The sequence below is a fragment of the Neodiprion pinetum genome, chromosome 1 (genome assembly GCF_021155775.2).
Source record: "Neodiprion pinetum isolate iyNeoPine1 chromosome 1, iyNeoPine1.2, whole genome shotgun sequence".
Lineage (NCBI taxonomy): Eukaryota > Metazoa > Arthropoda > Insecta > Hymenoptera > Diprionidae > Neodiprion > Neodiprion pinetum.
The window spans coordinates 33417470-33433234 of NC_060232.1; the positions used below are offsets into that span (position 1 = coordinate 33417470).

General features: G+C 42.0%; 3 protein-coding genes and 1 long non-coding RNA gene across 4 annotated transcripts in view; 2 read left to right on the plus strand and 2 right to left on the minus strand.

The window, feature by feature from the left end:
* The first annotated feature begins 974 nt into the window (after positions 1 to 974).
* Y-f (yellow-f) lies at positions 975 to 6043 on the plus strand. Its single transcript, XM_046637030.2, has 6 exons — positions 975 to 1236; positions 3961 to 4233; positions 4335 to 4546; positions 4642 to 4849; positions 4935 to 5273; positions 5352 to 6043. The coding sequence occupies exons 1-6, from the start codon at positions 990 to 992 to the stop codon at positions 5537 to 5539; spliced, it is 1467 nt and encodes a 488-aa protein (XP_046492986.2). The 5' UTR covers positions 975 to 989; the 3' UTR covers positions 5540 to 6043.
* Positions 6044 to 6608: 565 nt separating this feature from the next.
* Positions 6609 to 8013, minus strand: LOC124210749 (trypsin-1-like). The gene is made up of 2 exons (XM_046609046.1): positions 7926 to 8013; positions 6609 to 7596 (listed from the first exon to the last, which is right to left on the minus strand). The coding sequence occupies exons 1-2, from the start codon at positions 7975 to 7977 to the stop codon at positions 6887 to 6889; spliced, it is 762 nt and encodes a 253-aa protein (XP_046465002.1). The 5' UTR covers positions 7978 to 8013; the 3' UTR covers positions 6609 to 6886.
* Positions 8014 to 9036: 1023 nt separating this feature from the next.
* LOC124224827 (trypsin-1-like) overlaps positions 9037 to 15765 on the minus strand; it is a 96710-nt gene continuing 89981 nt past the window's right edge. The window contains exon 3 of the mRNA XM_069136170.1: positions 9037 to 9821. Coding sequence (XP_068992271.1) covers positions 9106 to 9735 — 630 coding nt within the window. The 5' untranslated portion in view covers positions 9736 to 9821 and the 3' untranslated portion in view covers positions 9037 to 9105. The remainder of the gene's footprint in view (positions 9822 to 15765) is intronic.
* LOC138190742 (uncharacterized) lies at positions 10658 to 12378 on the plus strand. Its single transcript, XR_011176819.1, has 3 exons — positions 10658 to 11171; positions 11721 to 12018; positions 12138 to 12378. It is a non-coding gene; the product is annotated as an uncharacterized lncRNA (long non-coding RNA).

The following is a 15765-nucleotide window of genomic DNA, read 5'->3' on the forward strand; positions in this document are numbered from 1 at the left end:
AATAATAGCGAAATTAAAACTGTACTTCCCGTAATCAATGCGACGTGTTGCATAATTCTGATAATCATCATCAGGATTCGTTGTTGTTATTCGATTGTTGAAAAGAACGGAAACTGCTCGGCACAGTAATCGGGCTGATTTCGCTACGGGTAATAATATACATATACAAGCTCTCCCAAATGAAGCGTATCGCAGAAAGCGTTAGACCCGACTTTCCGGTCTTGGCGAGGTCGTGCACTCACCAAGGACAAATGAGAAGAAAAATTTGTACGCATAGTGCATCTCACGCCCAGAGCTTATAGGCTTACATACTTATGAAAGCCTGGGTTGAAAACGGAGTCAATAAAGAGATTAAATATTTTTTTTCACGGTGTTGTTTGGACGAAAATATGAAATCCAAAATCTTATGCTTGGAAAAACTTGTAAATATATTCAAAACTTATACATACCGCCACCGATTTCTTGTTCACTTTTTTTAAGTTAAACGTGCACGGACGAAAAAAAATCTATGAACATTATAAATGTATCTGAATTATGTTGTACGACGATTTTCAGATCCTTGGTAAAAAATTGTACCATTGAATACAGAAATATGATGCAGTACAGCAGATGATAAGAACTGTCGATAGGTTTAACTGAATGTTTACAAAGAGAAAATGGAAATAATCTAATCGATGTAGGTGTTTCAACGATAGTGAAGGTTCCTTGCTATACCATCGGCTCGATACAATGCAGGATATACATATATACCTGCTATGGAAAATTCCTGAATTAACAGCGTCCTGAATAAAGTAAAAGATACTTGAAACGTGTTTAACCTCATTCAAGACGACATCTTCGCGAGTCTACGCGACGAAAGTTTGTAACAAGTATAAGTATGGGTGAATTTGGATTGACTATCTCGGTTTTCTGTCAAACAAAATCCCATCGATCATTTCTTTTTTTTTTTGGTGAAATTTTATCGACACAGTAACACGAATTCGAGATTCATGTCAGAACCAGTTTCGCCAAAGCAGAACACGGTATATAGATTTTTTGCGTCCAGCATATATGTGAGACAAGTTGAGTACATTTATTTTCATCGAAATACTGGTCGCCATGTCCGGTGCGACCTGCCCGATGGTGTGCCGGGAGTTGCTTTGTGCTCAACGGTATATTTAAGAGTGGTTTCAGCGCACCGTAAACTCACTCGACATCGTACCGTTCACCAGAAAGCTGTGTTCAACGGCTCGATCAGTGAGTACTGCAATATCATTACATACTCGTGTGACGATCATGTGGGTTTGTGTTTTTGTGCCGGTGTAAAAAAACGGTCCAGTTCGAGTTGCAGCTCGGTGTGTAGCTGTTGAAAAAAACCTCAGATTCTTTTACTATAACAATGAATGTCGGGAATAAGCTTAGAGTACATACATCGTTCGATTCATTTTATGGGAAAAGTTGCAGAGCATTTATCGATGCTTCGTTCCCAAGTGGTTGAAAGAACCCGTGACCACGCATAAATTGTAATAAAACACGGGGTTTAAAGCGTTTGAAGTAACCTTTGGATAACGATTATCGTGACCGTGAATTCTATATTGATTTTGAAATGCAAATTGAAACGCTCAAATATCAAACGAATGCGTGGTTTTTTAATTGTAATTTTAAAACTGAACCTTGTGGTCTTACCTTTACAGCGACTGCTGTAACGTAGCATGCGGGTTGAAACGGTTTGTCAATGTAGCTGATACTTGTACTATGCGAGTCAATTATACTCATGATTTGATATAAAACAATTATTGATTCATGCGTTACAAATCCAGCAATAACGTTGAATGACTTCTCATTACGTTTTACGCATTTTGAACCATCGGAATCAACCTACTAATGTCAAAACGCCTACCTAAGAACTATATTAAAACATATTTCCGTTGAATGTAGCTGCAACCTTGTAGGATACGTCATGCACATTCACTGAGTATATTTGAGGTACTCGTATAACGTGTAATATACCTCAAGAACATGTTTTCCTTATACACATTGTGTAAATTTCTAGAATATATTCAGAAAGTTTCCCGTGAAGTTTGGCTTTTGGGTAGTCAAAATAAAGTATAAAGTATAAAGTATGCGATGCACGGCAATAACTGGGATTATGGGTGCATGTGATGCATATAAATTGGTAATTGCAAATTATATGATGACTGCAGTAGTCGATTTCCTTTTTAAAACTGATCGTAGTCCCGGTTTTCTCCGAAATTCGTTATTTTGCTTTCGAACTTGCGGTAAGGTATGCAACGGTCCAAAGAGCTCAAAGAGTTTTCACCAAATTCAAGCGTCGTCTCTGTTGTCCAAATGTGGTTCGATCGCGAAACGTACGAATATCCACGAACCTGTTTCACCGATTAACCACTTGACGACTACGCGCACAATTACGCTAAGGTACAACGATCTTCTGCTGGAGAACGTCGGTGAAACCTGTCTTTATGTGTATGTTTGAAAGTTGCGTTAGCTTGACTCGCCGGCTTGGGCTGATGTTGTCGTTGGAATTTACTAGTTGAGACTAGCTGAGCCATTCGATGAAAGGTAACTGTAAATGGGACTGCTATTGATTTAAACCAAGCCTTAGACCCTGTCACGAATTCATTATTTTTCACGGCATGAATGTTGTTATTGAGATCTCGTGCACGAGGCAGAGAATTGCGCGTAGAGAACCGGTTATCGAAGACATTGTATCTTTTTCGCTAAACACTGAAAACCGATTATCTCCCGACTCCGTGATTCAATGTCAATCCTACTTGACATTCAAATCTGCTTCAATATTTCGTTTTCCAAATGACGCGTTACAGAATGAATAAAGTATCAGTTTAGTTACGAACGACACACCGTGAAGCAATATTTTCGATATTTATTCGATTAAAATTGTTGATGGACATTTTTACCATGGAGTCACGTATTGCGTTCTTGACACATCATCGCACACATCACGCACTCGGTAGCAATGTTTATCCTGATAAAAAGAAATTTGTCAATCCCGCTCAGATCGCGATTGCACTGTCGTCGTTTTTCTTTGATTAACGCGATTAAAAGTATGATTGGATCTTGAAGTTGCGCTGTTCAATTATTTACGTTTATTGCTTATCGAATAATTACGTAACAATTTTGCTACGGGTTGTTTTTCTTGCAGTAGTAATTTCGCGAAGTTAGTTTTGATGGGTATAATGGACAATGTGTATGCTGCGCGAGTTCTTGCAACGTATCCCAGTTTAATACCGTCTGTTCTTCCCAAGGTCGTCATTTACGAGAAAGCCTCGAGGAATACAAAATTTTGTAATTTCCGACTACTTTTCGAATCACGTCAGCTGCTAGAATGTTCCTACGGAGCGTGTTTTTTGACATCGAACACGTTAACCATCACCGAACCATGATACCTGTGATTTTCCTGGTTAGATCATTGTCCTTGAAAATGCCATGATTTCTACACGTAATTGAACAATTTCACAATCACTGCACTGCCACGGAAATAGAAATTAAGCCGAACTGATTAAGCGTGGCTATATCGTTAAAACTATTAGGCATATCGATTGTTAGTTCCAATAAGTAGTTTGATAATTACAATGACTCATTTCTCGTACCACTACGCTTGATGTGTCTGTAAGCCACAGTGTGGTCAGTGGTAAAATCGGACCTTGCTTTCCTTTCCGTCAACCATGACTTAATTCGGAGCATTTGGAATCGCTCGGTAGTTATGCACGCTGGGAATAACTGGCATGTCAACATATGACTGGCATAATTCATTTACATCCCGTGAATTGCCACTGAAATAATGAGCTTCCTATGCAGCTTCACGTCCGATGGTTTCACCTGAAACATCATTATTACCGCGTTGACCTAAATTTAGCAACAGAGCAAAGAACATTCATAACTGAATAGTTGTTCGGAAATGTGGACATTTATTCATGCAATATCTTTACTGGTATATTTCAGTGCACACATCTGTAAAGTGTTTGACACTCCTGCTGGGGGTGGCAGCTGCCTCTCTTGGCCCTTTCGAAGAACTCTACACTTGGAAGCAGCTCGACTTTCAATTCCCAACTTCCAATGCTCGGGAGGCAGCGATCGCCTCTGGTGACTTTGTTCAGATCAACAACCTTCCGGTAGGCATTGAAATCTGGAAGGACAAGTTATTCGTCACAGTACCGAGATGGAAGAAGGGAGTTCCCTCGAATTTAAATTACATCTCACTGTCGAACACAACCGGTAAGAGGTCACGAGTTTATTCAGTCATCTGACGGTAACATTACAACTTTGACGTTTACATATCAGCCTGGGTTATAACTTATCGGAAATTTATGTTCCAGGTAACAAATCACCAGCCCTAACTCCGTACCCAGATTGGGAGACGAACGACATTCACCAAACCGGAAAAGAGTCCATAGTCAACATCTTCCGGCTGGCGGTGGATTCCTGCGATCGCTTATGGGGTATTGACGCAGGTTCCGACGACATTCTGGGCGAAGGTGCCTTGGTTGCTCCGGTTCAGCTGATCGTGATCGATCTGAAGACTGACCAAGTCCGTAGATTTCTGTCTTATTTTCCCATAGAACAATCAGTTCTTGGTCCGCATCCATCGAACTAGTCGATGAACTCACATTTGTCATTCATCAGGTCATTCGACGTTACCGTCTCACCGACGCTGACCAGAGGTTTGAGTCCTTCTTTGCCAATCTGGTCGTCGACGTAGAGGCTGATGCCTGCGATCAGGCCTTCGCTTACGTCTCTGACCTCGGTGCCAACGGTCTGGTTGTCTACAGCTGGGAAAAGAACAAGTCGTGGAGAGTCGACCACAACTTTTTTGCGTTTGACCCTCTGCACGGTGATTTGGAAGTTTTTCGAGAAAGCGTCGGAGTTCGTTGACTAGACCTTCGCAAGTGCTGCTGCTACAATGTCGTTGTTTACAGGTGACTTCAACGTCAGTGGAATCAACTTCCAGTGGACCGATGGGATCTTCGGCCTTGCTCTGAGCCCGTTACGGAGTGACGGCTCCAAAAGCTTGTATTTCCACGCCTTGGCCTCAATCACCGAGTTCGAGGTGTCAACGACTGTTTTGAAAGACGAAGTACTGGCAACTTCGAACGGGAATTATTACCACTTCAAGAGACTCGGTTACAAGGGTGAGCTCAGTCAGTGTACGGCATCTGTGATGGATTGGAAGACCGGAGTGGCTTTCTTCGCAGCTGTGAACAGAGACGGGATCGCATGTTGGAACACGAAGAAGTCGCTGGATCAGTCCAGCTTCCGTAAGTGAAAATTGCTTTTTTGCTTAGTTCGGAAAAAGCTGTTCGTGGTTTGAGCATGGTTCTTTTTTTCATACATAGGTCTTGTTGCCGAAGACCACGACGCTCTGGTGTTCCCGAACGATATCAAGATCGCCCAAGATACTAGACAGCTCTACGTTATCTCCGACAAAATGCCACTGTTTCAATATGCCAACATAGATCCTCAGCAGATCAATTATCGTATTCTCAAAGCACCCGTCGATGAAGCGGTAAAGACTTGTCTGTAAGGAGTTGATATTCATCCAATCACTAGATGAAGTCTATAAGAGTCACACGGAAAGTTTACGAATTAAGAAAGTGTTTTACAGTTAAAAAAATATCTGATGGTAAGCCAAGTTGAGGTAATGTCGTATTGCATAGGATGCAAAAAATAAGCATTGTTCGTGAATAATAACTATACAAGCTGATTGCACTCGGTTGAAAAAATATGTAAAATTGTTTGTGCGATGAAGTGATTCTCGATTCCAAACGTTAGTTTACTAGGATTTTACTAGCAACAAATCTCGGAAATCCTTATCCATTTTCGTATAAGCAGTATCAACGTAATATAGAACATGGTATCAAAACAGGAGACGAAGAATTCGTGTAAGAATAAGTGTCATATTTTGACTGGTCCACAAAGTTCCGATCAAGGTTGAAGATGCTGTTTTAGATCTGCTTCAATTTTTTTAATAAGAAAGGATAAGTCTAAAATTACAGCTCCGTTAGAATAAAATCTTGTTGAACACCCATTTCTGAGTTATGATTGAATTAGCTGTTCCCGAAATGCCAATTTCATGAACTCGGAGAAAATTTTAAAAAATCTAAGAAAATGTAACAATTTTTATGGTGTATCATCAACTGTTTTCACAATCATTTTTGCTTAATGCATATTACCATACCATTGTTTCTGAAAAATCGTTAGTTTCACGTACATCATATCTCTTTTTGCTTCATCACAGTGATTATCATGCCAAGGATTCTTGAACTAATTGTTATATTTTTTGACCATACCTATTTTATAACAATTCCATTTATTGTTGGATTTGAATTGGCATCTAGTACGCAGATATTTTTACGACTTGCAACTACTATTGATGCATGCTTGGATCCTCGTACTTCACAGAATTATGATTATCTTTCTTACGCTCCATCAATGTTGATCCTGACGGCAATTTGCGCTACTTTATTATATAATCATTTCAACATCTGACTCTTACCAATGAAGAAATGTGATTAACCATATCGAGAGTGTGAACGGGCCCTATTTTATCATTGAAGGATCGCTACAAGGGAATGTAAAAAGAATCCTCATCGTATTGTATATCGCGTAGATGTTTATTGACAACTGTACAACTATCTGTATATCGAAGTCTAGTGTATGATCCTCCTAGTATGGAGTCAAGACTTGAATAGGTACCGTACTTGACGTTGTTGTAGCTGTGAAGTTCTCATCGCGAAGTTGGCAGGAGCTGTTGCAGGTTTTTATTGTTTGGTCAATCTGTTCAATTTTTGGTAATCGAATTCTAGAGCACCAAACCTTCGCAGTATCAGTTCCACCAAGACCCAAAATCGCGTTTTCCAAATTAGCACGATTAGACACCGGTGTTGGTTCTGATCCAGTCGCGGTAGATAGCGGTGCGAGCATAGACTCCAGGGCTGTTGGAACGAGCGCAACCATTGCCCCAGGACACGACACCGATGAGGCTGCCACCGCTGACAAGAGGACCTCCGGAATCTCCCTGGCATGCGTCACGACCTCCGGCAAGGTAGCCGGCGCAGAGCATGTTGCTGGTGATGCCACCCCAGTAGAGAAGGTTGCAGGTGGTTTGGGCAACAACCGGCACCGAGACCTGTTGCAGGACAGTAGGCAGGCTGCTGGCACCCTCAGTCATGGTACCCCATCCAGAAACAACGGCATAGACTCCACTGGAGACGGCTTGTCCCTGGGAGGGAAGAGCCACAGCCCGGACGGTGCTGCTCAGGGTGAAAGCAACGCTCACTCTGAGAAGACTGATGTCGTTGTCAATGGTCCTCGCGTTGTAACTGGGGTGGTTGATCACCAGGGAAACGGCTCGGACTTGACCACCCGAAAGGCGGTTTGCGCTTCCAGCCTGGAGGGACATGCCTGATGCACTACGACCGATGGTGCAGTGAGCCGCTGAGACGGCCCATGTCGAGGAGATCAGGGCAGCACCACAGAAGTGGGCATTGTTCCATCGCAGACTCAGTTGGTACGGGAAGTCGCTGATGCTGGCGGAAGATCCACCAACGATACGACCGAACTCGTCGTACTGAGCGTGTTCTGAAAATCCGTTATTGGTGATTAGAATACCAAATCTTCATCTTCTTCGTAGCACGGATTCATTTAGTAGCTTATTATATTATAAGCATGCTAATATTTTACACTCTGATTGCGAGCTGTTTGCGTCGCAGTTGACATTAAAATTTTTTTTACAGGTTCCGGAACAACTTTGAATTGCGATTTGACTAGAGTATTGCAGAGTATGTGCGGAGTATTTAGACACGAACCGAGGATCAGAAAATATTCGCGGTCTATGAAAAGCCGGGATATTTTAACTCAATTTAACAGCAAAACTATTGATCGAAATTTTTGGAACTGTTATAACTTACCGCCGTAGGCGACAGCTGAGAGTGCCAAGAGAAGTGCCAAGTATCGGAACATGTTACTGAATATTCTTTGCCAAATCGCTCTACCTTATATACCACAAAGGGTCTTCTATTTTGGGTGTTATCGAACATTGGCATAATCGTAATCGGATATGTATCAAATTAAAATTGATTGTATCGCGTGATGATAAGATTGATCATAACGAATGATCTATTCGTTTTTTTATCTCTCATTCACAAGTTTTGCAAACTCGACGTCAATTCTTCCACGTTTCAATTTTTCGGGTTACAAATATAGGTGTATATATACATATATATATATATAACCGTATATATATACGATTTACGGTATAGATTTTGAAAATTAACACCATTGTTTTGCTGAACGCATTGTATGTATTCTAGGAACGTGGAATAGAGGGAGTGGAAAAAGACTCCGCGATATCATTTTTAAGAAGAGAAGTTTTTTGCCCTCCAAAATTGCATAAAAAAAAACAAACCAAGGCTTAACTTGATTGATTGTTTCCAGAATTTAGAGTAATTTTTAAAAACACTTGAAACAAATTTGGCATTCGTTACGTAATTGCGACCAGTCCCAAGTTGGCCAGACAAGGCGTTCAAGAAATCCATAGTATCTTAATTTTTTCGGGTTAGCAATATCAAGTTTGCGGCAAACGCCAAGAAAAATAAAATGGAAAACTAGTGTACGAATGAGTCTCATACAAAGAGGTGATCAGTAAGCACCTAAAAGAACCTAAAAAGGACATAATTTCTGCGCTGATCTATTTCTCAAACGATTCTTATTCATGCCAGCAAGTAATTATACAATGATCGATTTTTCCCCGAAAATATTCGAGCATATATTTTTCAATTAGCACCTAAAGGGTACTTAATTATGCTTTACCTCGCAGGCGGTGTTTTTTTCGACACTTCTTCACCCATATTATCCACGTCCATTAAGAACGATAAAAAACTGTTCGAATTCTAATACGGTCAAAATTTCATTGGGGCACCATACTAATGATATACTTACCTACCGGACAAACTATCAGCATAAGATATAACTGAATTTCAGGATAGAGGACGGGTTTAAGAAAATGAAATTTGTGCTCTACACGTATTAACCGCATATAATTAGTATACGTAAAATAATCCAAACTCAACAAAGACAGGGATCGTAACATCAAATGCCCGTGTTGGCTCTGATCCAGTCTCGATAGGCGGCAGTGCGAGTATAGACTCCAGGAAAATCGCGACGGGCGCAACCGTTGCCCCAAGAGACGATGCCGATGAGTATTCCATTGCTAACAAGAGGACCTCCAGAATCCCCCTGACAGGCGTCGTAGCCTCCGGAAAGGTAGCCGGCGCAGAGCATGCCGCTGGTGATCCTTCCAAAGTAAAGACTGTTGCAAGTGTCCGAAGCAACAAGCGGCACCGAGACCTGTTGCAGGATGACGGGTGCGCTTTCGGTACCTTCTCTTGTGGTACCCCATCCCGAGACCACGGCGTAAGCATTCGCAGAGACTCTCTGTTCCTGGTATGGAAGAGCTATAGCTTGCACGGTGCTACTCAGGGTGAAAGCACGGCTGACTTTTAGAAGACTGATATCGTTGTCTATGCTTTTCGCTTTGTATCTGGGGTGGTTGATCGCCAGGAAAACATTGCGGAGTTGTCCGCCAAGCAGACGGTTTGATGTTCCAGCCAGGAGGGTCAATTCTGACGTTCTGCGGTTAAAGGTGCAGTGAGCCGCGGAGACGGCCCATTTCGAAGAGATCAGGGAAGCACCGCAGTAGTGGTTGTTTTTCCACCGCATGCTCAGCTGGTATGGGAAATTCTTGATGCTGGCGGTGGAACCACCGGCGATGCGACCGGAATCGTACCCAAGAGATTCATTTTTCTCTAAAAATCAACAATTTCTTATCGATCTGGTCTTCAAGATCTGTTTTATGTTCGGTAAATTCCATGTATACGATAATATGTTCGTATTATATACATAAGACGCCGAATTCCCTTCTGGGAATTTGAAATTTCGCTGTTTGATTAGGTATTCGAGGAGAATCCGCGAATTTCAGATGGTCAAAAGTATGTAAGTACAAGTAGGTCAGCAGTGTTCGGTTATGAGTATAAAGTACTACAGGAACTTCCAGCAGGCAAATGATGTGTGACGTTGTCTAAAGTTTTAATGATACGATTGTATTGGGAAAATTTTTATCCACATTAGGTGCTGCTAATTACTTACCGCCATAGGCAACGGCTGAGAGTGCCAGGAGAAGTGTCAACAATCGAAACATGTTACTGAATATTTTTCTATTCATTTTCTGTCTTATATAGCAGCGAGTGCCATCAATTTTAATTACTACAAAACACGTGATTTTAGATGAATGTGAATTGGAATGAAATTAGTTATTCCGACTTCCCATATAAAGCTGACAGTATCATCACTGCGCAAAATGTCAGTATATGATAGACCGAATTAGGAATGTTAGTATACAACTTTTTTTTCCCAATAACTCAAAAAATTGACTGCCTCCAGCAGTTATTTTTCGCGGTTCCTAATATTTTCCAAAAATCAAACATATGGATCGAGCAGCCTGTTTATCTCTCTCTAAAGTGTATTACGTAGTTGTTTACAAAAAGCCCCTGCTCCATTTCCTCGGGTTTTTCGGCCGGAAAGGATTAAGGTATTTATTCAGATACTCAAATCAATGTTAACTTCGTTAATTGCTGGAGATTATTTGACGTTTTTGTATCTGCAAGTCAATCTTGTCATGACCACCTAAACGCCGCGGTGTAAGAGCTGAGCTTAACATGTATCCCACGGTTTTACCAGTGATAAGAATTTCTCGTGATCGATGCTTTGACTCAATCAATTACAAAATCTTGAGTGTCTAAATTGCAATCAAACTGATAATCGGTCGAATGATCAGCCGAGGTTCACGCACTGTGGCAATCGTCGTACCAAGCGTCTACGGGACACAAAGTATTACTGGAATCTTGGCATTTTCGGACTTCGAGAATCAAAAACTCTCCTGTAGATTATTTTACGGCTTACACGACTCGCGGTAATCGTTAAAAGCAAGAACAAATCCTGAACCGCCAACTTCAGCTTAGGCTGGATAACAATATTGGATTTCAACTATGGATACCTATCATGGGAAACATTGATTTTTCGTGGAGATGATGAGTTAGCCAGTTATTAACGATGAGAGATTCATTCCTATGCCAGCTATGGAATTTTTGTGAAGAAAGGTATGAGAAGTTTTATTCACAAGACATACACTTCGAGGATAAGTTCTCAAAATCTTGATCAAAAACATTCTCACATTCTTATTCGTTAAGAGTAAAATTCAAGGCACAAAGTGCCACGAGACTCACTGAAGTACTTAAACAAATGTGTTTTATTCTTTTCTAAAAATTTAGACGTGACAACCAGTCTCGTGAATTATTTTTATCCATCAAAATTTGCGTATCCCTATAAAACGTGATTTTAGTGTACCACGCTGTTTACACGCGTAGTAATTACGCAAGCAAAGCTAAGATAATATTTAAAGATGACCGAGATAAGAAATAAATCTATCGCAACTCAATCTCTGTGCGATAACTGATCATTATTCATGGAGGGTCTTTATTTTTATCTAAAATCACAGCACTCGTAAATTGATCTATTGATTGTAAAATTTAGGCGTTTTGAAATTGTCACCTCAAAATTTCATCATTTTTTGACACAGTTTATTTTCAACTCTAAATACAATAAGTTCAAACACTGTGTAGAGTTCATGTTGTCTTAACCCTCTACAGATAATCCGCCATGCTGGTAACTCACTTATGGTTGGTAAGATAGAAAAGTAAAAGGTCAGCAAAGAAGCGGCGTGCAATAAGTAACAGGTTATCCTGCAGGTAGTGGTACCGGTTAAATGCCAGCCACAGGTCGTTCCATCGCATCAAGCATGGCGCCAGCTTCGAATGAGAATGATGTTCGAAAAGTTCACCGGTCACGGGGATCCACAAAAACCACAGGCTCATCATTGAAAGTAATGAGAATTGCAGAGATTTTGGAGAACAGGTAGTTAAGCAACTGTCATCGATGATTTCGAAGGTAAGAAGCCACTCTAACTAGACCGTGATAAGCAATAAAAAAATTTTAGTGCCTCTTCTTTCTCTTCGGTTTGATCCGAACGTGGCATTTAATGATAAGCATGAAATTTCTTTGTGCAGTACAGAGCGTAGAATGACGATTTAGACTGTGGAATAGGATAAAAACAACCGTTACACCTGACGTCTGAAGACAGAGGATTTTTCGTGGAGATTGTAAGTTTCTTGACGAGCAGACAGAGGCAATGAAGCAGCGAGTTCAATCGTGTCGTAAAGCCTTCTGGACTCACGATTCAATCAGTATCAACCCGCAGCAACGGTCGCTTCAAGCTCGTCCGACTGTCCGGAATGACAGGTTAAAAATGTGAAAAAGGTTCGAAGCGTTTCCTTTCCTCGATCAGGTATCGCTGGAGTGGTTTATTGCGATAGGGAACAATGCTTGGAGGCGGTGGAGATGAAGAAGGATGAGGGAGCGAAGATAATCCGTTACGTCCATTACGCTCCCTCCTCACCGAGCAGAGTCCTACGGTGATTTATTAGCCGGTCCAGATCATAGGAAGACCTTGCAAGCGCGTATGGTGATTTAACGAATGCCATTCAGTCGCGCACACTTGCCTTATAGCTGTGAACGCGCCAAGATTGCTCCTTGCATTTCCACCATGACGTTGGAATCAAACGTTTCGACGAATCTTGCACTTTACAAGTAGAAAAAGCTCGTCCCAAGGTGTATCGAATCTTTTTTTCCCCAATAGAACGCAACTGCTTGTCCAACAAGCCACGTACAATTCAATGGCTGTCCGATGGTTGATGGATGTATGTACCTTATTGCGAGAAGAAAGGGTATTCCATGAAGTTTGAAAGATAAAACAAGCCTTGGCCGACCGTGTACCGCGATAGCTTGACAAGTGTCAAAAACGAAAAAAAAAATTCAAGTTCTCGAGGCACGAAAGTGTGTCGGAATGAGCAGAATTACCTACCCATGTAACGAGTGTACCGTGTCAAGTTTAACACTGTCATTATTTTCGCAGGTGTAAGAGTTTCTCGCGTTCTCCGGTGTTCTTCAAGACGTATGCGACTCCGGTATGCGTTGTGTTTTGGTACTGTGGCAGCTGAGACCGCGCATAATCTCGAGGTCTGTATACCTGCCTAGTCGAACGAATCCAGAGAAGATGGTAACGATTTACCCGTGGTTACGCGTTCCTGCTCGCGGATGATTACCATCCTCCGGAGAAGCAAAAACGAGGATTCTTCGACCGACGGTCTTTTTGTGCCGGTCTCACTGACGAGGAATCAAGTCGAGCTTCTAACGTATTCACAATCAGTCGGGAATATTTCTGCGTGACGTTGCGTCGTCTCGTTTGCATGAAATATCCGTCAGTCCCACGGCGAATGTATGATGTATAATCCCTACAATTGACCGGGCAAGGTAAATGCACGGTTGACGTTGTCATCAGCGATTCAAATTCCACGACAATTAATCCCCCAACCTATTATTGACCCAGAAATTAATTGATATTGGCTCATCGTTGCAGGCGGAGCAAACGACAGAGCCGAACGTCTTCGTGACTCGGACAATGACTTCCAATGATATTATTATTCAAGTAAAGTTTCTCAATGACCTGTGCCCCACTCTGTAATGGGCAATTCATCACGCCGATCGAACCAGGACGTTGCTCAAGATTTGCAACAAGTCGGAAGAGGCGTGCGCTTCAGCCGTGTCCTGTGCAATCAACGATTTCGCCTCGCAGGCCAAAAGCGTTCGGTCGCAGTTCAACGATCGAGAGATCTCTCCGGTTATTTCAAGAAGATACGGATCCAAGGTCGACTTAATACCGGCAAGAAATCCTGATCACTTTGCCAGTGGTTAAAGCGAGTAGCTGGACAGGTGCACCTATGGTTAGTTAATGATCGTTGCATGCAGCAGGTTACCTATACTACATTCTGCACTCTCGGTAACTTTAGCATCACTCCTGTGTCTATAAATACACGAGCTCTGTAATGGCCAAAAAGATTGATGGATAAGGTCAGCCTGCGAAGAGTAGTTTAAGTGCATGTTTAAGTGACCTTGAGCATCCTTGCACCTATCCTGAATACTCGCGGCAATTAAGATTCTTCAATGCAGGATATAACGTCTGTCCAAAACCCGCTACCGGCCATGTTTTTATGCCCAAGTTATAACAGCTTATACTTTGCATGTCCGTCTCTGATGAGGAAAGGTGTGGTTTCTTTTTCCAAGTGCCTTTTTTACTTTGTTCTCGAGTAAAAAGGAGACAGAAAAAACACGTCTTCTTCGCGGATTCCGAGACTCTGATAGCCGCGTCACTCGACGGTCATCACGAGTCTGCGATTGTCTGCGTTTACCTATGTATGTACTTACAAATTGCGTGGATCCATCGTTCGCGTAATAAGCGCTTTGAGGACGAGCTTAAAAGTAACAAAACCCTAATGATAGAAAATTTCATACTCGGTCACTCGCTTCGACACACCATCGCTTTTGACGACACGCTGTCACATCCTTCTCGGGTTGTCATTCCAGCCCACATCCGGCGACATCCTTTCCCCCGTGTCTTCAAGCCTGGTATTAACTCATTGTTAGAACGTTTGTTGCGAATTATACGAACAGAATCGATTGGCGAAACACTGGATGATGGAGATTCAGAAAAGTAGGATAACGTGACACGAAAGCCTTGAAAGTTTGGTGAGAAACCAGCGCCGCTGACTCCCTGCAAGAGACATTCTACAATATTCGACAATTCTCAGCGTCATTTTCCACTTTGAAAATTATAACCACTTCTCCGGATTCAATCAGATTACACCCTCTCGCTTCTTATCGTGTGACAGTCACTTGCAGCTGGTGTCTCGTAACTATACAGCAATGGTATACGTATATACCGTCTAGCAATATCAAGATGGTGGCCTCCGAGGTTGGCAGAAACAATTAACTTCACACGAACTCACGGAGTTCGTGGGAAATCGTTGCATCGTTACAGTATTACGCCGGTCTTAATGCTGAAGAAATTGTAAGCCGCAGCAAAGAACCACATGACTATGTACAAGTGTTTTGCCGCGATGAATTTTAAATCAAGAAGAGTTTACTCGGTGGCGAAACGTGACACGATCCAAAGAAATCTTGTTCGACCGTCTTCCATGTGGTCAAACTTCCTCCGTTACGTACACTTCCAGAGTTTACGGCCCGAATTATGACACCTTGCGTTATAAACAAGCGATGGAAACTCGTCGAAAAATTGGCGTGCGGCGATTTCTTGCCTTCTAGCTTCAGGGGTTCCGGAACAATGCGATGTACTTGTACCGCGGACTTTATTCTAGGCTTCGAACAATGTGCACCAGATCGTTCGCTTGTGATACCAACGCTGGAGAATCTAGATGCACACCGCCCCGTAGATACCAGTAAATCTCGTCCAGTCTACGATCTCTGCCTTTTTAATACCGCTCAAAAACATTACAAAACGACCGGAGGTAGATCCTGAGGCTCCTCTCCATTCTACTTCTGAATAGCTAGGCAACAGCGATAGAATTATACGGTTGCGAAGTTTCTTTCGAAGGCTTATTGACATCGTTGGCAACGACTTGTCTTACAACAATCCTGAGAGAATTTTCGAGCTTCGAAGCTTTCGCAGAAAAGCTTGTGCCGGCTTGCAGGGAGGGTGAAAGTATGTGAAATACTTCGAAGGGAGCTGCATTACCGGCGAGCATATTTCGCGAACGCAATTCCCTTGGTTATGCTTCTGCA

Coding starts and splice junctions, on each gene's coding strand:
- LOC124210749 (XM_046609046.1), bottom strand. CDS start 7,977: ATGTTCCGATACTTGGCACTTCTCTTGGCACTCTCAGCTGTCGCCTAC. Junction 7,597..7,925: donor CTCAGCTGTCGCCTACGGCG/GTAAGTTATAAC, acceptor ACGGATTTTCAG/AACACGCTCAGTACGACGAG.
- Y-f (XM_046637030.2), top strand. CDS start 990: ATGTCAGAACCAGTTTCGCCAAAGCAGAACACGGTATATAGATTTTTT. Junction 4,547..4,641: donor TCGATCTGAAGACTGACCAA/GTCCGTAGATTT, acceptor GTCATTCATCAG/GTCATTCGACGTTACCGTCT. Junction 5,274..5,351: donor GCTGGATCAGTCCAGCTTCC/GTAAGTGAAAAT, acceptor TTTCATACATAG/GTCTTGTTGCCGAAGACCAC.